The 22,299-nt window shown below is 41.5% G+C and overlaps 1 protein-coding gene across 2 annotated transcripts in view; it reads right to left on the bottom strand.

The window, feature by feature from the left end:
* The window catches only part of AASS (aminoadipate-semialdehyde synthase), a 32,090-nt gene extending 18,143 nt beyond the window's left edge, over positions 1-13,947 (bottom strand). The window contains exons 1-14 of one of the 2 annotated variants that reach the window (XM_086747268.1): positions 13,875-13,947; positions 11,572-11,792; positions 10,245-10,421; positions 9,506-9,590; positions 8,704-8,771; positions 8,444-8,590; positions 7,359-7,437; positions 7,128-7,255; positions 6,807-6,955; positions 5,498-5,620; positions 5,259-5,370; positions 4,664-4,723; positions 4,503-4,570; positions 2,048-2,169 (exon numbers count right to left, since the gene is read on the bottom strand). In XM_086747268.1, coding sequence (XP_086603394.1) covers positions 2,048-2,169; positions 4,503-4,570; positions 4,664-4,723; positions 5,259-5,370; positions 5,498-5,620; positions 6,807-6,955; positions 7,128-7,255; positions 7,359-7,437; positions 8,444-8,590; positions 8,704-8,771; positions 9,506-9,590; positions 10,245-10,421; positions 11,572-11,784 — 1,531 coding nt within the window. In that variant the 5' untranslated portion in view covers positions 11,785-11,792; positions 13,875-13,947. Of the gene's footprint in view, positions 1-2,047; positions 2,170-4,502; positions 4,571-4,663; positions 4,724-5,258; positions 5,371-5,497; positions 5,621-6,806; positions 6,956-7,127; positions 7,256-7,358; positions 7,438-8,443; positions 8,591-8,703; positions 8,772-9,505; positions 9,591-10,244; positions 10,422-11,571; positions 11,884-13,874 lie in introns of those variants that run through there. The other variant, XM_086747262.1, reaches the window with a different exon arrangement.
* Between the last annotated feature and the right edge of the window lie 8,352 nt (positions 13,948-22,299).

Here is a 22,299-nt window from a genome sequence, read left to right as displayed (position 1 = left end):
CTGACTAGAAGTCTAGGAAGGGAAAAAGCCCAAAGAGGAAAATTTGGTTTTCTTTTTCAGTCTACACTTGGTTTTAAGGTCTTGATGAACATGCAAGTTCAACATAGCTAAGAGAAAAGCTTACCCCATCCCTCATTCCATGTAGCCAGTATATTTATAGGTAAATCTGATTAAAAAAGACGTCTTTCAAAACTCTGTTTCAGTACATTTTAACAGAATTCCTATTTATAGCCAAGAAGAGCTTAATAGCTTAAAATAAAACCAATTCACATCATTAATCATTTTTAACATAACAAAGATAAAAATATTACGTTTTTGGTGAGGCCAAATATTACTAAAGGGCCCACCAGATTCAATCAGACTAGTTTCAATATTTACCTGTGGCTTAATCCTACCAATTCTGCATACACTAATGTTATCACTAAAAGTGAGGAGTCTCTGCCTGCCTCCACTGGTTCCTTCCTGTTTTCTTGCTCCTACTGCCATCAGCACTTAACATTGTAAGGAAAGCAGAACTGAAAAAGCAACCAGTATTTGCCACATCTGACTGAAAGTGAATTGGTTTCTTGTGCCAGCTCACCATGCTGCCAGGACAATGACAGCAATGGGAACACAGCCAGGAGAAAGGAGTACGCAATGAAGGCAGCAGGTGGGGCACAGGCTTATGGAGAATTAAAAGTATCTGTGCCTCTAACTTAGGGCCTTACTTCCTTATGACCTTTCCAAAGTCAACTGGAAACAAATGTTGCCTGAAGATGATTCTCTGTACCATACTCGTCAACTTGTGCTGAAAGAAAAGAGCTAGGTAAAATAATCTACAAATTCGAAACAAAAAATGTTGATTAGATGAAGGTTTCCCAGTTAAGATTTCTGTCATTTGGATTTAAAGTGGTGTAGCCTAACAGCAGGGAACCAAATGTGGCACTGCGATACGTACTTTATGTCTTCTTCACCTACCTGCCTGCTGCCAAATAACAGACAAGTAATATCTCTGCGTCTCTTTCCTTCTGAGCTTGTGTGTGTGTATGCGTGTGTGTGTGTGTGCGCGCTGTAGAAACAGCATGTTTTTAAGCTACCCAGGTAAGAGGCACTTACTAAGTTTGCACAGTGCTTGGCAAAACAGATCTTCCAGTTCACCTGGTTTCTCTTACTGCTTCTGTACTGCAGGGACTAGATGCAGCCTCTGCACTGATGAGGGGATGGATACTGCACATTGCTGTAATCCCTCCCTGTTCACTGCATCAGGCAGTGCTAATAACAAGGGTGCAGCTTCCTCTGAGTTCCCCTCTTCTTCCTAGTAAATATTTTCCCAGGGGTTAAAAGTACTATAGTTATCAAAGGGTAGCAAAAGCAGCTGAGTATGAAAGCAGCATGAGGGGAAAAAAAAACAAGCCAAAGCAACAACAACAAAAATCAACAGAAATACAACAGTAAGTTTTAAAGGAAATCACCTCCCAGCACAGCATCTTTCAGGCAACACAGCCTGGGTTTTAAATCCAAAATCACAGAATCAGGGTAAAGTCAACATCGAGGGTACAGAAAAATGGTTTTGAGATGCCTAGCCTGAAATATGCCATAGATAAAATCAAAACAGAGGAATAAACAAGCATGTGCGGCTAGTGGGAAAGTCAGGGTCTGAAGGTTTACCATCACAGTACTGGTTATAACAATAGAGGCTTCACTCATACAGATGTCTATAAAAACGACATCATCTTCTTGTTGTGTGAGGCTGAAAACACAGCCAAGCATCAACAAACATGACTGGCTAGCTACAAAACCAATCCCCAGCCCAAAGTGTGATAGAAGGAAAAATACTTCTAATTTTCCTTTAGGTTACACATGTGAACAGTAAACTTTTCATGTGGCTGTCATTTTCAAATCAATTATATAAGCTTAAAATGCTCAGAAAGCTAAAAAATCCTTTTCTGCTGTGCATAATAGCAAAGATTTTCTTTACCTGTTCTGAGAACCAGATCAATGTATTACTTGTGAGAAAGGTTCAATACCACATAATTTTTCAATGAAAAACAAGCAAAGTCTTACATACCAACTGTGATGTCAACGTCAGAATCTCTACTGAGATATTCAAGTACAGGGCCAGAAACATAGCCAGATCCAAGCAACAAAACCCTCTTCTTATTACCCATCTTCAGTGACTGAGCATATTCCCTAGGAGGTTTTACAGGCAAATTTTAAAATCACACAGAAGAAGGAAACTGTAAGCTGCTAAAGCTAACACAGTAAGTATGTTTTAGTAGGTCTACAAACCAAGAGCTCTATTCAGACCAAGAGCCAAGTTCCCAGCTACCTCACCCAAGACTGGGCAATCACTGTCTAGTGTCTTCCATTCTTCCGCTGCATAACTTCTAGTTATTTCCCTCTAATATAAACATGATGAAATCCATCAACATCTCCACTGTTTCTCCAATTGCTACTGGCTGTTCAACAGTTTTTCTCCTCAGTTGTCATTACTTTTTTCCCAGTGGCCAAGTGACTGTAATCTGATCACTTGAGGACCATGAGGCTGCCTTCGTCATGTTGGGCTGTCAGAAAGGGATTCCAGGCTCTGCCTTGCTCCCTTTGCATCACAGGTAACTGTTAAAGTACACAAAACCATGCCAGTGAAAGTGTATTTCAGGTAAGTTATTCTAGGTTCTTATTAGTCCATCATAGGAACATGACAGTCAATAAAAGTCAAATAAAAGTTAATGTTCAATTAAGAAATCCTGTTTGCAGACATGAAATCAGCTTTCAAAACCATTACAGGGTGTTTCAACCAAGCTTCTACAACTCTCCTAAATAAATATAACAAGTAGCTCTCCTGTTAACTTTCGATATAAAATTTTCAATACATACATTGAAATATACTGAAATACAATACAAAAATGTATTCACATCAGATTTTGCACTTCTTTTTGCTGACTAGACTAACCTAGTTAAGTAGTTGTTTAAATATGCTCTCATAAATGTATAAATTATAGCAGGAAAACACATTTTGGTTGTTTATAATTACTTTTCCTTTTAGCTTAAACTTGCATTAAGTTGTAAAATTCGGATTGTAAAACTGTTTGTCTGAAGTATCATCACTATGCAGATAAAAACTATTTAGCAAATTAAAAAAAAAAAACTTAATGCAGTTTTTATTTTTGAAAAAGAAGAAGCTGTTTATTGCCCTATTGTTTAATGTAATTAATGGAGATTGAGGTTTGGCTTTTCTTATCCCATATCCTGAAAACAAATTTCAATAAATAGGTAGGACCTCTGAAAATACAGACTAATGGGAAACTTCAGAAGCATATAAATAAGTTCTTCAATTTCCCCTTTATCTACTGAGAGTTTATGCAGCCATTACTGCATTGTGGATTGTGCCACAGAAAGAACCCTGACCTCTAGCTGACAAGCTCATCTCCACTTTGCTTAAAGCTATTGTCCTTAGAACAGGGCTAATCATATCTCTACTAAATAATGTTTGGTACAGATGTTTTGGGGGTTCCAAATGGCATCTGTAAGTCAATTTTCAGTTGTGTTTTTTTCAGTTGAAAAACAGCCACAATAATGAAGGATGGTGTTGCAGCCTGACAGAGCAATACCTAAATAACATGAAAACAGTCCATCATGCATAAGTTCATAACCAGAACTCCTCAAATTCCCGAAGGAAATTTGAAAAGTTTGGCATGCAAAAGTAAACACACTATGCTTTTAGTAGATAGGGCATGCAGCGCTTGTGGTCAGACTAGTTTCAACATCGTACGATGTACAGTGCAGGTAGCATTGACCATAAACATGAAGCCAGAGGTGCCCACTTATTGTCAAATTAACATTTTTCATAGATAAACTATAAATGTTTGTGAATAACAGGGAGCAAGGGGAAGAGATATCCAGGTTATTTATACTTTTTTTAGCTTAATCCACTCAATACTACTTCTTTCATGTTACTACTGGCAGATAACTACTAAGATAGGGTATGGATGAAGTGGTAGCTAAAGCTGTAGCTAAAGGAATATAATAAAAAGTCTGAGAGTCTCACAGAAGCTCCTGAATACACCCAGTCCCTGAACAATGCTATAAAGCACAGCACTTGAGCCATACCAGAGGAAACTAGATTCAAGGTATATTAGAGAGGCATTTCCTTTCAGCCATTCCTTTCAAAGGACTGTATGTCATACCCATTTTAAAAGGGCAAGGAGTAACAGAATAATACTGGTATGTGGCTGTTTTCTGCCTCTGGTAAAACAATCTCCATAATGTAAGAAAGAGAAAAATGGCCACTTTCTCAACTTCAATGTAAGCTGCTAAAAACACGTTAATGACTTAGGCAATGTGCATGAAGAAAGAAGGAAATCATCAAGCTAGGAGACAATTAGACACAGTGCAATACAGCAGTATTCCACCAAAACACAAGAGTAAATAAATGCAAAAGGGGAGATAGAATGCAGACAAGTGGTTTGTTGGGGTTTTTTTCCAATCTTGAACCAAACAAACTTTAAGAAGCTAGACATTACCTGCTCTCCCTCAATTTCTGGATATATTCATACTTAGCTGTCAGTGAGCCATTGGATGCAATCACTGCCTACAAATACACAAAACAAATTTTCAGGGTTACTTGTACCTGTATGTTTTAAAGCAGAGGAAGACAAGCAGAGTGACAAATTGCAAAACTTACATTTCGAACAACAGGTGAGTAATTCTGGCTTTCAAGAGGTTCTGAGCCTTCTGATAACAGCTATGGAGATAAGTTATTTCAAATCAGGTCATTTTATTTCCCATAAATTTCTTCAGAGTAAAACATCAAGATGTTAAGCAACATTTAAATGCATGCAACAATACCAATACCTTGTAGATCTGAAATTCTTCTGGCACTGATCAATGTCATTTGATTTTTATGAAAATACAGGAATTCTAACAGCAGTCTGATTGCGTATGATTGTTGAATGCTCCAAGAAAATCAGACTTAGACATCTGCTGCAGGGTCCAGGAGCAGTGAACTACCTGCCAGAGCCTCCTTCCTGCCTACAGAAAGTGTTCTAGACAAATCCCCAAGACATCCAGGTCACTAATGTCTCGTACACGTGTTGCTTTTTGAAAGCATTACCTCAAGACTTAGAATGCTTTTTTTTTTTCTTTAAGTACAAAGTCAGTTATGTTCTACAGCAGATTCAGTTTGAATGTATACAGGAGACCAGAAAAGCAACAAACAAGCAGACCAAAGTCTGAGTCTTTGAGTCTTTTACCTTCTTGTTGAACATGTAAGACCTTACCATCTCTTCAATATATGGGAAAAGCAAATCGCCGAAGTACTCTGTTGATTCTATAGGAAGCTGTGCTGGCAGATTGTCAATGGAACACATCAGAATCCCAGAGCCTTCAACACTGAAAGAGAGAACATAGCTCTTCTATACTACTTCTTTCAGAAGTGTTTTAAATGCATGATTTTTCAATATAATGTTTGACTGTACAAATTACTGAGGAAAGCAGTAAGAACTAAAGGCTCTCCCACCTGTCATGAATAATATGCTGGTCAGCATCATACATACAAAATGGACTGTCAATTGTTGTACACTCCGTCATAAATTCTATAGATCCTCCAGTGTCTGCTGAAATGTCACATATCGCCAGAAGTCTAAAGCAATTAAATATAAAATAGAAAGGAATAGAGTGTTACTCAAATTACTAAGGAATATAAGTATGAGAGATCACAAACGAATAGGAAAGAAAAGAAATGTGAGAAGATCTATCAGACTTGCAGTTTCATTCACCTTAACCAATTTAGAAGTCAACACAACACAAAAAATGACCTCCAGAAACATAATGGAAATCTGGCCCTGCTGCAGTCATAAGATTTCCACTCACATCAAGAGGATCCATATTTCACGCAAAGACCAGGAGAATCTACTCATCCATCCCTTCTTCTCTGTACTCCATGTACTTCCAACACCTCTGATTCATTATCCATCGACAAGTTCCCCTGAGTTATCACTGGGCAGCCCTATACTAGAATAACTTCATCACGGTAAAGGGAAACCGAAAGAGGTGGCTGCGTCCTTTCAGTCCACAGACAGCTGGCACAGGTGGAGCACTCATTAGCCTAACTCACAACCTCTGGCTCCACTCAAGGTTAACACTTAAATTCTTTATTTGTCAAGTGAGAGAAAGAAAGGTGTCAAGAATGGGCAGAGAAGAGACAAAGGCCTGCTTCCTCACCAGGATACACTGCCAAGTATATCCTCCCCAAATCCATTCCCAGGCCAGTCTCCCAGAGGACTATTACACAGGGCTATTAGAAAAGGCTGGCTCCTAACCACACTGAAAGGAGACTAACCCTGGATTTGCACCCCACATTCCATCCTTAAAGCTATTCAGGGTTGTGAAGCATTCCCACTACCTGCTGCAGAAATCAGAGGTGTTAAGGAACAGTTATTGAACTTGTACAAGCCAAATGACAGGGCAGGAAGAACTTAACCAAACTGCTCAGGCATAGAAACTTCCAGCAATAATGGTGCAGTAGGTACATTTCCCAGATGTCATGCTGTTTGTATTGGATTCTGCACAAGGATCAATTCCAGAACTACTTTAGCGGAAAGACAGCCAATATGTGTCAATCATTTGTACTGTGATGCTTTCAAAAACTCTGAACTGTGAAAACAAGACTGCAAAGCACAGAAAAACGAAAGTAAAATCTAATGGGGCATACAAAAGGAACAATGTAAGAAACAGAATCATTTGGTAGATAGTGTGGTGAAACTGCCTAACATTACGACTTAATCATGGTGCTGCAGAATTGTTACGAGTGAACTGAGGTGTCTTACTTGTGTGGTAACTCAGGACAGCCCTCCGTTGCACCACCAGTAGATTTAACTGGCACCAGCAGCTTCTGAGCATCCTGTCGACTTAACAAGCGAGGAGTCTTTTGTTCCCAGTATATCCCATTAATTAAACAAGTTGTATAGGGTGCAATCTGCAAAGAAAGTTACAGATGTCTGATGTTCTCATCCAGTACTTTAAGAAGCTGAAAGCATTTAGTCTACTGTTTTAAACAAATGCTCTCTCAATCAATGCACATGCAAAGGTGTAGCAACTACCAACACTCCATGGAAAAACCTTTGCAAAAGAACAGAAGAGATGCTCACATCAGTGTTAAAACGAGAAGTGTAAAGTTCTGGATGTTTATCATAGTCTACTGGATCGTATAGTCCATCACGTTTTCTTACAAGATGATGGTGACGACTTAACACTGTCCCATAGACTTTTCTGAGGTCTGAGGTAAAAAAAAAAAAAGAAAATAAGTTAGCTGTTATACTTGGTTATACTTAGACAAAAAGGGTTCTAGTGTTCTAAATCACTTTATTGTCACAGCGTACCTCCAGATCTGGAAACTTCCTTTAACTCATGTGGTTCCACAAACTCACATGGAAGAGCACTGAACATTTCTTGAGCACCCTGTAAATAATGAAGTAGGATTCAGAATGAGCAGAGAATATAAAGGTAGTGTAACACTGCTCATTTGGTGTGGGAAAACAAATATAAAAACACCATGCACAACTTGACAGTCCTGCCAGAGAACATCTTCAGAGATGTACAAACTGTTTCACACATACTGCCGCTTATCCAAAACAAAGCTGCCTGGGGTCTATGTACAAGGAATTTACATCATACCCCTTTACTGCAACGTGCCTGTAGTACGACCCACAGCCCGAGGTCTGTTTTATATTTCTAGCGGCAGAGCTGGGAGGCCTCAACTTGGCCACAATAGACGGTTTTGTTGCCACTCTTAAGGAACAGTTTCTCTTTAGGGAAGTCTTCTGAAGCTACTCCTCACTAACCAGACTGTTCAAAAGGCAAAGAACTTCAGGATTACTTTCCCAAGAAGCTGTGATCATAGAATACAGGCCTTTCAGACATGCTATAATTTTGTCCAGAAAGCATATATTGACATAGGCAGTGATTTCACTTTATAGCTGGAGCCTAGTTAACTGATCTTTGTTGCCAAAACCAGGCGTAAGCCTTTTCGCTGCATCATAGAAAACAGCTCTAGCGTCCAGCATTTGCAAGCCAAAGCAATGCTATAAAAACAGATATAAAAAGTCAGCAAGCATTAGGAAAAATAATTCTTTCTCCTGTACTTTAAATGGAGTGATTCAACATACCTTGTGAGCCCAGAGTCTACAGAGGGGAGACAGGGAGACAAAAATCATGCAAGCAGGAAAAGAGAGAGGAGCAGTAAGACTTAACCCAATTTTCATGGTAAGAAGTTAGCATGGTCAGCCTTGTCAGGCATAGTCTCATCGTTAGTTTCCGGTACTTAAAAATTCTTACTGGCAAAGCAAAGCCTGAAGTCTAAGCAAACAAAATTAACTCATCAACCCATTTAACCTGATATGTATCAAATGCCAAGAAGTTCTATTAAAAGTAAGATAGCGTTTCATCTTGAAGACGGAATTCTTACCTTAGAAACATTACCAGTGCCTGTAAACACAAATGTTAAGGGCCCAACTGACTTTGGCATCAATCCCAGTGAAATTTCATATCCGGCATCCCTTACAGCCTGCACAGCCTGACTGCTACTCCTGTAGTTGTGTGCCATCCCAATATGCTGAAAACAAAGGCACAGAACCATCAAGACATTTTCCATAATCAAATACAGTTAATTAGCAGATGCTCGAATGTCATTTTGCTGAAGAACAATACATCCACATATACTCTTACCATGAAGGGAGTGTGATGTCCCAGGGCTAAAAATCGTAATCCCAATCCATGCAGAATGTTGATCATTCCTGTTGTTAAAAACACAAAAGAAAAATCAAACCATTAGTGTTAATTATGAATATGCACAGTTAGAAACTGCAGAGACTGACTGAAGCCTAAAATCATCCTGGATATTTTTTCCTGTGTTTTAATATTAATACTTCTAAATAAAGTCTGCCTAAAATGAGGGAAGAAGAAATTCAATAGCAGGCCATGACCTTAAACCTGCTCTTGGCCCACATTATGCATTGCAACATTATTTAATACTCAGATATCCTTTTATGAGATGCATCCACACCACCAGACTCCAAAGAAGGAGATAATAAGGAGAGTCTTCTCAAGAAATGCAGTTGAAGTTCAGTAGAAAAGAATGAGAACCATGCCTCACAAAAATCAGTGTGAATGGATAACAAAGTGACAAACAGATGTTGTTCAAACTCGCAGGACTGACAGCAGCCATTTCTTTCAAAAGCCTGTTCAGTTGATCTCTTGATATTTAGTCTGCCTCAGATTAGTTGAACAGACAAACAGGACTCAAGACAATATAAAATAGGAGACGTGCTAGGAATCCACAGGACTATTTGACATGTAATCACATCAAAAGTAGGGAGCACAAAACAGAATGGAAAAAAGCTCTTAAAGGCAAGAGTTAAAAACACAGTTAAAAACGCATTGCAAGCCTCAACTTTCAGGAAACGTAGGCAACCAGAAGTATTACAAGAAGTTACTTGTTGCAAGCCTGCCTTTACTTTATGCACTATACCTGCTACACCAGCCCACTTTCCAAAGGCCACAACTCGCATTCCTTTATGATCAACCATTTTTTCATAGTCAAACAGTCGAATTTCCTGAAAATACATAGCAAACTGAGTATTAAAACTTTCAGTGGCTGCAGTCAGTGGCACGTTGCTCTCCTAGGAACTACCTTTTCATATGCCTTTGTCATCCTTTGTGATAGAGTCTGATGGGCATACATAAGAAAGGCAAATAGTTCATAACAAGATTTAAGTATAAAAAGAAAAACCTAAAGGTTGCATTGAATTCTCGTTTTAAAGAGTCTCTGTGCTGCCTGTGCACTCTTGGCACAGAGCTCCCCAATGTGCCACTCTAGCTGCTGCAGACCCATTCACACTCTCTGCCAAGAGGCTGCTGTTTCTGAGTGAACTGGCTGCCACGCCCTGTAACAACCAGTATGCACTCTGGCTCAACAAAATTCCAGCAAGCCTTTGTGCTCACACAGCATGAACCTCTCTTGAGCATACCATTCTCACAAGTCGTCGTCCTTCCACACATAAACACAGTAGCACTGCAAGCACGAGATCCTCTGAGCAAGAAATACGCAGCTCCCAGAAAGGACACTGAAAACAGTTCTCACTAACCATCTACAAACAGGCATGTTGAAAGTAACCACGCTCCACGGTAAGCTTTCGATCACACTTCAGCCTTAAATTCAGTTTCCACCCCATGCTAAGAGCCAATTGTCTTTGCTATGACCCAATTACCTGTCTCAGAATCTCATCCAAAAGGGGCATATTTGCCTCTTGGGCTTTAATAGTGTGAGAGAAGAAGGCATAGTTCTTTTTAGGAATTAACTTGTCCTCTGGAGGTCTTTTCACACCTACTATCAGAGACGCCTCGAAAATATCTTCTTGAATAATGCCACCTGCTTTGACGTAATCCTATGAAAGAGAAAAATCAAATGTTTTTTTTTCATATTCAGATCTCAGCACATAAGCAACTAGAATAGAGGATAAATAGATAATTCTACAAACCAGAAACAAGTTACTGCAATGAGTTCATAAACCTCTTTGTCAAAAAGGGGTATCAAACATCAAACTGAATTGCCATGGTAACACCCTGTTGTGCAAGGCCAAACATAATCGTGTGTTAGTAAAATCCTTCATCTTAAATTCACAGACTACAAAAAGAATCTTTTACTACACTTAAAGTATATCTCATAGTAGTACAATAATGAACAGTCCTTTCTAATGTGTTGAAATATTTGGAAATAAGTTTAAAGGACTGTGACAAATTAATCTGAAGACCGATTCATGTAATTTTATAAAATTGTATAAGACTAAGCCCAACCTGAAGAGTAACTTCTAAAATAATGTTTTGCCATATCAAAATTTATTTTTCTTCTCCCTTATCTTAAAAGCATTTTAAAATTCCAGCTTTCAGTATCATAGTTGTGTACCTAATGTGATCTGTGCTTTGGTGAAAACCAGCACTGTGCCTTAATTAAAAGGTGGTATGTGCAAGATCACTAATTCTCTACTTACGTTTCAATTTTTATCTGTTGGCTCAGATACCTTAGAGCAGAGTATTACTGCTGCTGCAAGAATTGAAAAGTCCCGAAGCTCACAGCCTTAGAGAAAAAAAAAGCCTTCTCCTCATTTTACATGAGGAATAGGATTGAAGCAGGAATGGGATTCGCCAGATTTGTCCCTCCTCTTTTTTTTTTTTAAATATGCTTATTTCTTTGGATTGTTGCCTCCACACACACAGACGACACTACCACCAACGTTAAATGAATTCCCAAGTTTCTACTTCAAGAGCATCGAGAACTTCTTCTGAGACAGATGAAAGAGCAAAAAATCAATAAAAACAACTCCAAAAACCCATTGGTGTGCTAGCATGACATTAAAATGCTAAACAAACTACTCCTTTTACTCTCCACTAGGACACAATGACTCCTCATTTAACAAAAAAAAAAAAAATTAATAATGTGTTTTCTCATGTATATCCTGTAAATATTATTTTTCCTGTACTATGGCTAATAACTGAACTGTGGTTTTGCTTTTAGATAAACTCAGAACGGAACCTTACCTTCTCATGGATGGCTCTCCGGTTTGATGGCTGCACCAAGACCTTGTACCCCATCTGTGTCAATTCCTTGACATGCTTTGGTGCTAGAGGTGCTCTTCTTTCCCATGCATTAACATCTTCTCTCCTGATTGCCAGCACAGGCTTTCGATGATGCCAACGCTTAGCGCGATGGAACGCACACCTACCATTTGTGTGACTAAAGGCTCGGAGCATGGTAAAGCCTGATGGCAGCAAAGACAAAGCAGTAAAATAATACATGTATATGTATGCTTCAAACATTGTTTGTGCAAAAGTTCTGGTCTCCTTTAACATCTGCTGTAAAACACAAACCAGATACTTTATACTCTAGTTATATCCTACTTTCGTGAGACGTTAATTTACTTTCTGTGTACTTTGTTGCATCTCAGTTTGGTGGGGTGTCATTAAAGAAACAAACTGTTTGTACTACTGTAAAGGAAGGCTTTTAATATGTTCAATGCACCCAGTTTTTAATTACATGGCTTAAGAAGAATGCTGGAAACTTAAAGATACCAATTAAATTCATTTGCCAGCATAAACATGCAAAGACCAAGCCCTTATCAAAGCTTGCATCAAGAACAGTGAGAAGCAACACATAGAAAGCAATCAGAACACAGGCTGTAATGCAAGCAGCTGATTAAAAGAGAAAGCCCAGTATGAAAGACCAAAGCTAAGTATTTCTACATAACTAATTATTACGCAAGCTGAAAATGGAAGATAAGGACAAGACCTTAACTATTTTTAACTATTATTAACTACTATTGCTTAGTGGTCAGCATATGCGTGGCCAGGAGTGACAAGTTTTCTTTCTAAACAAAATTTTACACAAAGTGGAAAAGCTTCATTAGGACAGATTCCCATGGCAGAGGATTATCCTTTTATTTTCTCTCCTCCTTTTCACTCCCAGTGAAGCATATATGCCACTGCTTGGCTCTCCCATCAACGGCAAGGGCTTCCAGCACCAAATATCTAGGTGCCTAAGAACTTCAGATACTTATGCGACTAAAAGACATAAGAGGCTTCAAAGACGTGAACTTTGTTTGCAAAGCAATTTTAACTGATAACAACATGAATCTCTGCATCTGAATCACTTGGAATATCCTGTTTGTTCTCATGCCTCAACCTTGTAAAATTTCTGTACGCCTAAACCCTTAAGAGGTCCTGTTTGACTCCAGGCTGCTTAGACAGAAAAACTAGCACATGAAGGAAGGCATGAACAGAAGCATACTGTCTTCTACATTAGCTCCAAGTGTGGTCTTCCGACCATGGCTAGATTTGTCATCAGCAGAAGTTACTGTATGGAAGTTGGAGCTGTTTTATGACACTGCTCTTCAGCTTGCTAAGAGGATCCTCGAAAAGCATGTCGGTATCTCTCAAAAACAGAGGAAGTCTTGTCACACCATGTCACTATCACTGCACCCTAAAACTTAACGATGAGAGCAGTTCACATCGGTGCACTGTGCACCTCAAACCCAAGCCTGCAGTGAAGCCAATTCCTCTCACACAGAGGAGTCCTACAAGAAGAAAAAACCACCACTCTCAAGAGGGAGCGAGCTGCCCCGTGCTTACGGCAAACAAACACTCGGTGTGACCTCCGCCAGGCCCGGAGCTCGCACCCCTGCCTCCCTGTGTGTGCTCAGGCTTCGCCGCAGAGATACTGAGATCCCGTCGCAAATGTGAAAGTAACTTTACAGCCGGTGAACCCTCCCTGGCTGCTTCTCCCTCACCCCACGCTATGGGGTGGCAGTGCCACCCAACTTTGGGTTTCACGGAGCCTTAAATAGCGCCGAGCAACACAGCAAAAGGAAAAGGAAAAAAAAAAACAAAAACCAACAACCAAAAACCAAAACCCAAAAACCAGCAAAGCACTTGACTACAGCCCACAATTTGAGGTCGATGCTATTTCCAGAGCGAGTTCAATACGCTTCGAGGGGCGACTTGTGTCTCCCCTTCACTACCGCAGACCCCGCTACACCAAAGCGCCCGGCGCTGCCCGGGTGCTTCGCCCCCCGCCCCGCACCGCCGGCTGGGGGTCTCACAGGGCCCCTCCAGCGCGGAAGGGGAAAAACAAAACCAAAAACCCGTTAAGAAAGGCAGGGAGGCGCGGGCGAGCCGGGGGAGAAAGAAGTGCAGGGAGCGGGAGCGAGCGGGTGGCAGCCGGAGGCCGGGGCGGAGCGGCCGCCTTGCCAACGGCGCCGCCCGGGCGGGGGGCACCAGGCCGCGCTCGCCGCCGGGGACAGCGCGGGGCTGGGCCGCACCAGGGCGGCGGACAGCGCCGTACCTACCTCGGGGCGAGCGGGGCGGCGGGGGAAGCACGGCCCGGCTCCCTGCTGCGGTCCACGTCCAGCGCAGCGCCGACGCCCAGGGCGGCAGCCAACCGCGAGCCGCCCTCCGGGTACACCCTTCGCTGCCCACCAATGGCGAGGGGTCCTGCCCGCGGCGTCACCGCTGACGCCGCCGCGCCCCCTCGACGCCCCCGGTTCCTGGAAGGCCGGGCGCTTCCCCGCAGCCCCCGCACCCCACGGTGGCCGGGGCAGGCGGCGGCGTCGGGAGGCCCGCGAGGCCTCGCAGGCTCCGCGCACCGGCACAACGATCCCCCCGACGCGGCAACAACCGGCTCCGGCAGCGACCCGCGGCGGGGCCTGACCCCCGCCGGGCCCGGGGCGAGGCCGAGCGCAGGCCGCGCCGGACCCCGCCGCAGCCCGTCCTCCCACCGCCCCCCTGCGCAGGGCGTTTTCCCGAAACAGGCCGGCTCGAATTATTTACGTCCGTTCGGTCACGTTGTGCCTTGGAAGTGTCTTTAGGACATGGTAGAAGTTACTTTGCCTGGCGAATAGAAATGGTACGTTATTTGTGACGTATGCTGCTGCCAGTTTTCAGCTGGAGCTTGGTCCTTGAATGAGATCCTTTACGTTGGGCCTCAGCTGGCAAGTTGGCGTATCACCAATAATAGTGGGGTGTTGTAGCTATAAATCACAAAAATTGCAAGGTGTAAGAAACCAAAGCAAAACCAGAGTCGCGTCCAGGGTTTGTGGGGTGGCAGAAGGCGGCAAGCTGTGTGCTGTGGAAGGTACACCTTGGCAGATCTCCATATGTAGCTGCTGTTACAAGTCTCTGTTAGCAGGTGTGAGGGCATCGCTACAGAGTCTGAGAGCATGAGGCATCGTCACTGCGCTCAGCAGAAGCCACAAGGACTCAAGAGTCTGAGGAGAATTGGTCCACATCCCACCTTGCCACAGAGAGATCTCACTGTGATGAGAGAGAAGTTGGAGCCATGGCACAGCCTGCTCCACCTGTACTGGCCACTACCGCTTGATGTCTTCTTAAGAGAGCGTTCAATTTTAGTGGTACTGCCACTATGTGCCTTTAGAGATACCCCTTCATAGAAGTATCTCTCAATTTTCTTACTTTTCTTTAAAACATGCCCTTTTTGCATGATACGACCCTGAACTTCTATCTCTCCTTGTTCTGGAGGAAGCGTTAGACTGACAATGATGTTCTGTTACCTCAGTTTCCTGGTTTAGATCCAAATATTTTCCTAACTCACCAGGGCAGGACAGGAGAGCTGGAAAAGAGCATCAAGGCTGACCTGCACTTCAGGTTTTCTACTGTAGTACAAATTGTCCAGGGAGATGGTGCACATTAGGGAGTGAGACCTGGAATGGATCAGCAGAAGTTTTGAGGGTTTAAGGCCTCAGCAGAATGGACAGAATCGGTGGAGTATACAGTATACTGTATCAGTACAAAATCTTTCTCTCCATTCACTAATTCTTCTCTTCCCTGCCTGACCTCAGTGTCCAGAACCTTCTACAATCTGCCTCATCTTCCTGCAGGATCTTCATCCCTTTCCTTACTTTGCTGGAGAAGAAAGTTAGCTGTTCCAACTAACTCCTGGACCCTTCTTTTCCCTGTCTCTGAGGTATGAGGTCTACAGCACACCCAGCCTTGCAGAAGCTGCTGTCTGTCCTTCTGCTCTTCTTGGGAAGACGTCCATTGCAGTAGGTAGAGGCTGGGTCCACAGGCATGAAGAAGTGGCGGGAGAGAGCTCGCTAGAAGACCACTTGAAGAGTGGCTCCAAAACCAGCTCCTACATAACATTGTTAAAACGTATGAGTCGGTCAGTACTCTTCTAACTTTTGCAGATAGGAGTCTGAACACAGAGAAATGAAGGATTAAACCCACAGCACACTCTGTCTTGCACTTGAGTTCCCAGGCCTGAGCTGGGAGCTCAGCCTTTGTGCTTCAAGGAAATGTGTGGAGAAATGTATTTACAGAAACTGAGCAGGAGCCATCCTGGCAACTCAGCAGAGCATGCCAGGAGAAGGCACCGTGCGTGAACCTGATGCTGCTCACAAAGGAGCTGACTCCTTTTGCCAAGAGGTGTCAGCTGTGAACTTTCCCCAGGAATTTGGCAGGGTTGCCGGGCCACGTCTGCCTTTCCAATGGACATGTTACACAAACACCCTCCCTTGTCCCACTTGCTCTGCTGTGGCCACTAGCCAAATCTGTAGAGTACCTTACTAGGAAGTTGAGGGCTGTTTTCAAAGTTGCAGTGTCATTGAAAATGTTGACTTAAAAGCATGTGTCTGTAGCATAAGCACTAGAAAATTGTCGGTTTTAAGGTGAGCCTCTTTCAGCTTTTTACATTGGAAGATACTGTGTGTAAATGGCCCCTTATAACTGAAGGGTCTTGTATCTGAGTCACCGCTGAATGTCCTAACTACTGTGATGGTAATGAAAAACTTTTTACAAGTTCTCACTGTCCTTTGTGGGGGCCGTGGTATGCTCCAGACACCTACTGGATTGGCTCTTGTAGATGAAAAGGGTAGGCTGGTTCGTAATTTGAGAGTGTTGCTTGGATATACACCGTAATGAAGCTCCAGTCAGCTCAGCAGACATAGAACTGGATTTAAAAAAAAAAAAAAAAAGTGGATAATACCCTTTTTGAACTCCACAGCATTTGACTTTCAAAACATTTCTGTTTGAAAAAACTTTTTTATTTTGAGATTCCTTCATGCATACATAAAAGAGACTTCACTTTCAGCTAAAAATCTATATACACCACTTCACTTGGGGTCAGAGTATTCTTTGAAATTATTGGGGTTTGTACATTTTAGGTTACCAGTCCTTTTAGAATGTTTTTCTAGGGAAATGAAGTTCCAGGCTGAGCCAAAACAGTCAGCAAACCAATGATCCATCCATCTCTATTCACAGAGATACACTTGGTGACTCTGGCTGTATCCAGCAGCAGAACTTTTAAGTGCAAGCAGGAGGAACAGAACAAGTAAGGACTTATCTCATGAATGAGATGCTCCGCCAGAATGGCTACTGGAGAGTTACTTTCTGCTACAGATTTGCCATCTCTCTGAAGGGAGATTGAGAATTTCATCAGCACTATTTAGGTTTCTTTCTGCATCTAAAATAGACCAGGTGAACTGCACTCCGAAAATACCTGTTGTGCTCCGCAGAGAAAAAGGCAGCCTAAGTAACCAGCATGGACTCATGCTGTGACAGTACAAAGGCACGTAAGATGAATCCCACCTGCACTGTACTGTGTTCCAGATAGGGAGGGCAGAACTGCTTAAAAGAAGAATAAATCTGGAATTCAGGTTTTACGAAACATGCTAATATGGGATTGGAGCTGCTTTTGTAATAAATACCTCCTGGTTTGGGTGGACTGTGATTCCATCTGTCTGACAATCCCTAATTATAAGGTCTAATTCTTACCCAGCTGGAACGCTTTTTACTCAGCACTGTGGGGAGAGTGCTGACTTCCATTACGCTAACAATAAACTCCCAGAGCACCTAGAGAGAGGTGGACTTCATAGATTTTATTCTTAGAATATCAAGGATAAATCTTGAATCCCTTGAAGTCAGTGAAAAACTCACACCAACTTCTGCTGGGCTGGGATTTCTCCCTAGGTCTCAAATCAACAGGGGAATTGGCATCCTGAAGAGATTTTTGCAGATTGTGTATCTACATGTCAAACTCCATTTCTCGTTTAATTCTGATTTTATACTGCAGAGATCAAGAAGTTCCAAGAAGCTTTCAGGCTTTCAGTCAGAATGAGGCTATTGAAAAACATGACCTTTTATTCAAAAGCCACTACCTGCAGTGGCTGTTGACTGCCACTGTGAATACTGACCTCACAGCAGAGTACTAGACATCACTGAACAGCACTGAGTGTTGTGTTCTCTACAATCATGTAGAGAATATATTTACATTCCTATTCCCCAGTAGGAGAAATTGCTGTCTCTCAGGGCTTACAGCATCCCCAAAGAAAGACCTTCTACTTTTAGTAACACCTAAGACATGGGGTATATCTGTTCACATTTGTACACCCTAGGGTTCACAGTAGCGTCACATATGTCCCCGTTCACCGTAAAACTTGGTGGTTTTGCTTTTGCAGTGTGTGTTTAGACTGCTGCATGAAACTGAGATGCCCTTTTAAGTCATTCTCACAATTCCCAAGACCCCAGGTAAGTATTTTGAAATTGCTGTGCAAATAGCCTAACCACAGTAAATTGCAGCCTATAATATCAAATTAGTGAATTGACTCATTAGAAAACAAGTACTAGGTTCATGGCAAGAAACCGCAGCAGCTCAGCTAAATAATCTGTCTGAAATATACTTCCATAAGAATCTTAATTGAGTCTATTAATTAAACTTACTGATGCTCACGATAGTAGGGCTTTCAAGTCAATAACAATCTACCACTAAGTGTGGATCCGTAGTGTGAATAAAATCAAAACCAGGGCCCTCTTTTGAGAGAATCAGGGTTTAGTGCTTAAAGAGACCATTAAAGCGATTATACCGTAGCTGCATTAAAAGTGCAACCTTGCTTCTGCGGCTCCTTCAGCAAATAATGGTTGTGCCTGCCTTAGCTGCTCCAGCAGCAGTTTGTCTCTGGCAGAAAGTGCTGACCTTCTGAAAAAAAAATCACAACAAAACCCAACAGCTTTTGCATTTATTTAGTGCTTTCCATTTTTGTACTGCTAACGTCTTTATCGATTTGCAGCAGGAGAATGTGTATTATTCGCATTTTAAAGTTGGGAAAACCAACGTAAAAATTACAGTTCAGCCCATGATTCACATTCAAATTAGTGACTGAACAGAAGCTCAGGACTTCTTGACTAATGTTTTTTTGCAAGAGTTCTTGATTTTTTATGGATCTTTAAAATCAGAGATTTAAAGATTATTTCAACAAACCTATGAAAATAGTAAGAAGTATGTAACGTGTATAGTGGCAGGTTCTAGACCAGCACAACTATCTCTGGAGCCATGTAGTAAAACAGAACTGAGGTGGCTGAAAAAAAAAAAAAAAGTTGGTTTTTTTTTTTAATGAGGATACTTTTCATTCTCCATTACAACTCAGCAGACTCAAACAACTGACGGTGTGTGCAAGCACAGGAACAAAGTAGGGTAGGGATGGGAGGAAGGATAGAAGATGTCTGCTTAAGCCACAATTGCTGATAGAAAAAAAAAAAAAGTATGTTAGGCTGTTTCTTGATATACTACGGTTCAGATTCCATCGAAAAGTGCATGTTGGAGCAGGTCCTGAAGCACAGGGTGTAACTAAAATTTTAGCCAAGAATAACAACCAGCTGTCCCGAACTAGGTCCCTAATGTGCTCCTGCATGTAATCAGGGTGACAGTACACCAAGGGCCAATCTGCTTTCAAATGACATGTGATGAATGTGTCATGGTGTCATGATAAGGCAATTTTGCAACATCTTTGGAAAAGATCAGTTAAAACGTTTCTTTGAAGGCTCTTCTACTTTGGTCCAATTTGTGTGCATACTGAAACGCAGAGATTACTCTGCGTTTTGTTTCAGTGGTTCAGCTGTAAACTGGACTTTGTTTAAATTATAAGGGAAATTCTTACATCCCCAGAAGCTATGGGTAAAAATCAGAACATGATACAATAGGTCTTTCGCATTCCTAATTTCTATGGTGCGGTAAAAAAAAAATCATAATTTTTCTTTTTGTGTGTCCTCTTTCTCTGCCCAGAGAGATCCCCAACTGTCTTTGCCGGTTTGGCAAAAGAGCTTCCTTTTCACCAAAGCTCTTTTGTCTCAAGGCTGGTGTCCCCCGCCTGCAACTGCTGAAGAGCACGTTTCATTTGAGGTCTTGCACAGATACACACTCACACACATGTGCGCACACTCCCTCTCAAGTTCACAGCTCAGGGAGCAGGAGCAGGCTTGGCTTTCCTGTTCCCTAAAGGCCTCTGGTATTTTCACCTGATGACATCTTATCCCTGGCATTGCTTTGTTTCCTCCTTGCCTTACAGTGTTATTTTCAAGCTGTGCTAGATACCAACATAAATAATAAATAAATCTTACTGATCTTGTCTTCTTTCTTCACAATGTGAACCTTCCACCCCAAAATTTGTTAGCTCATGAAGCATGGACTGAAATCTTTTTTCTCTTGTTCTTCTCCGAAATATGAAGTGTTCTTACATGATCGTTAGCTGTAAACTGTGGTACATTAGAGTAAGAGCCTGAATAGTCTTGTAAGTGGGACAAAGCCTGCTCTGCCTTCCCATTCATGTAGCTATGGAGATTCCTTTTCACTTCACTGGAAGAGTGCAGTGCAGATGAAAAGCAGCTCTCCGCAGAGGGAATATGAGGACCACAAACAGGACCTAGACTAAAAAAATCTAATGCCATGAAGATTTTCCCATCTTTTTCATCCCCCTGTTTTGCTATGTGACGTTCATTACCTGGTTCCTTTTTCCTTGCAACCAATTCCACCTGCCCAGCAATCTGCCCAGGTGCCTCAGACATAAAATGCTTCTTTTGTGCTACCCTTTAAAAAATACTTTCATACCCTATAAGTACCTCGTGAAGCATCATACCATTAACCAAGGCACATTATCTTTCTATGTGATTTCCAATATTTAGATTTTAAATCTGGTATGTTAAAAAACACTATGGGAAAAATCATAGACCCCCCACATAAGTATGTGTGAGCACATTTATATGCACATACATACACACATACAAACACATGCGTGTATGCATACTCTTCCTCTATGTCTTCATCTTCTTCAGGAAGGCATTTAAAATACATCCAGCAGACACGTTTGGAGAATAAAAAATGTACTGAAAACTAGTGTGCCACATAAATTGTTCAGTAAGAGTGAGAGGATTAAAAGCTTCATATTGTGTTTATGAAATGAAATCTTTGTGTCTCTGCTCCATGCGTCCCAATATCATAAGATAATGAGTAGTTCCATAGCAACAAAAGTCTACCACTAAACCATTACCTTGATTTCAATTGTTGAACACAAAAAACAGAAATACCAGCCCTAAACTTGAGATAATAGCAATGATTTAACATAGGCTGGTTCAGAGTATCTCTTTAGTCAGGAAATTAAAATATTTATCATTTTATCCTTGAAAACCAGGATGTTAGAATGAATCAAATAAGGCTGCCTTTAGGCTCATAAATTAAATATAATTTGCACAATTATAAAGTCTTTGAGCCACTCAGCAATTTTTAAGATTTACTAAGTAGTAAAGGAGGAGTATACTAAGGAGTACTACTTTAACACTGGTGTAGAATTCAGGTTACTAATGGCTCTGACGCTATTCAGCAAAATACAAGAGAGGGTCCAGCTACTAGGGAGATCAAGACGGAGACAGAAGCATGTATTAACTGACTAAAAGGCAAATATTTTTGCTACTAAAAGAGATTCTAATAAATGATCAAAATCAAGGCACAGGATGCAACTCCATTTGTTAGTGGCCAATAACAAACTAAGAAAAATTCTCATGTTATTCAAAGTGATTATAGAACTGTTTTCTCTCTCTCTCAAATATTAGAAATGAAACCACATTTCCAAATAATTAAATAATAAACTCCGTGTTCCTTTTAACAAGAGTTAAAACACTGTTCTTCTGATGTGTTCTTACAGTTTACGTATTAGTTTCCATATGCATAAAAAAACAACTACATGCTTTCCTCACAGCAATATCCCTGGAGATTTCAGGAGGTATGACACTGAAAGCAAAGCTATATAATAAATACATAGCTAAATATACTTCATATGAGATCCTCAAAGCATTTGGCCATGTCCTACCTGCTCTTTTACCTAAAACACCCACATATGTATTGTAGTTAGTCTCTCATCCAGATAGAACACTCGAAAATGCTTAAGTAACTTAGTATTTCAAGTACAGTCACACTATTCCCTCGAGATCCAAGGGGCCCAATTCTCAGTTGTGTTTACATCCTTTTAGCCACTTTGCAGTGTGGTGGGCTTCTAAAACCCTTCAAATGTGTATAAACAGCCTCTCTGAGAATAACCTTTGCCCAAGGAATTTTATTTTTGTGGTACTGTACTGGGGTAGGGGTCCAGAGCATCCCTCTTCTGGGAGCCCTGTGCCGGGAAGCAGAGCAGGAGGTGGTAGGCGGCACAGGAGCATGCCGGGAGCGTATTCGGTGTTCAGTGATCTAGCACTATGCTCTGGTTTCCAGGCCTCATGCAGAGTGCTTTATACATTTACACCATCCTTAACTGTCTCTGAGGAAAAAAAAAAAAAGCAGGAGTCAAACCTTACGGTGACAAAAGCATCAGGGATACTTTATTCACAAGTTGGACTCTTTTGCTGAGGGGATAAAAACATGGCAACGACACACTAGAGTTTGTCATACCTTCCCAGCTGTTTTCCAGAACAGAGTATAATATAGTATTTTGGCCT

The sequence above is a fragment of the Chlamydotis macqueenii genome, chromosome 1, assembly GCF_036417535.1.
Source record: "Chlamydotis macqueenii isolate bChlMac1 chromosome 1, bChlMac1.mat, whole genome shotgun sequence".
NCBI lineage: Eukaryota > Metazoa > Chordata > Aves > Otidiformes > Otididae > Chlamydotis > Chlamydotis macqueenii.
The sequence above is the reverse complement of the archived record's forward strand: the minus strand, read 5'-3'. Positions and strand labels throughout refer to the sequence as shown.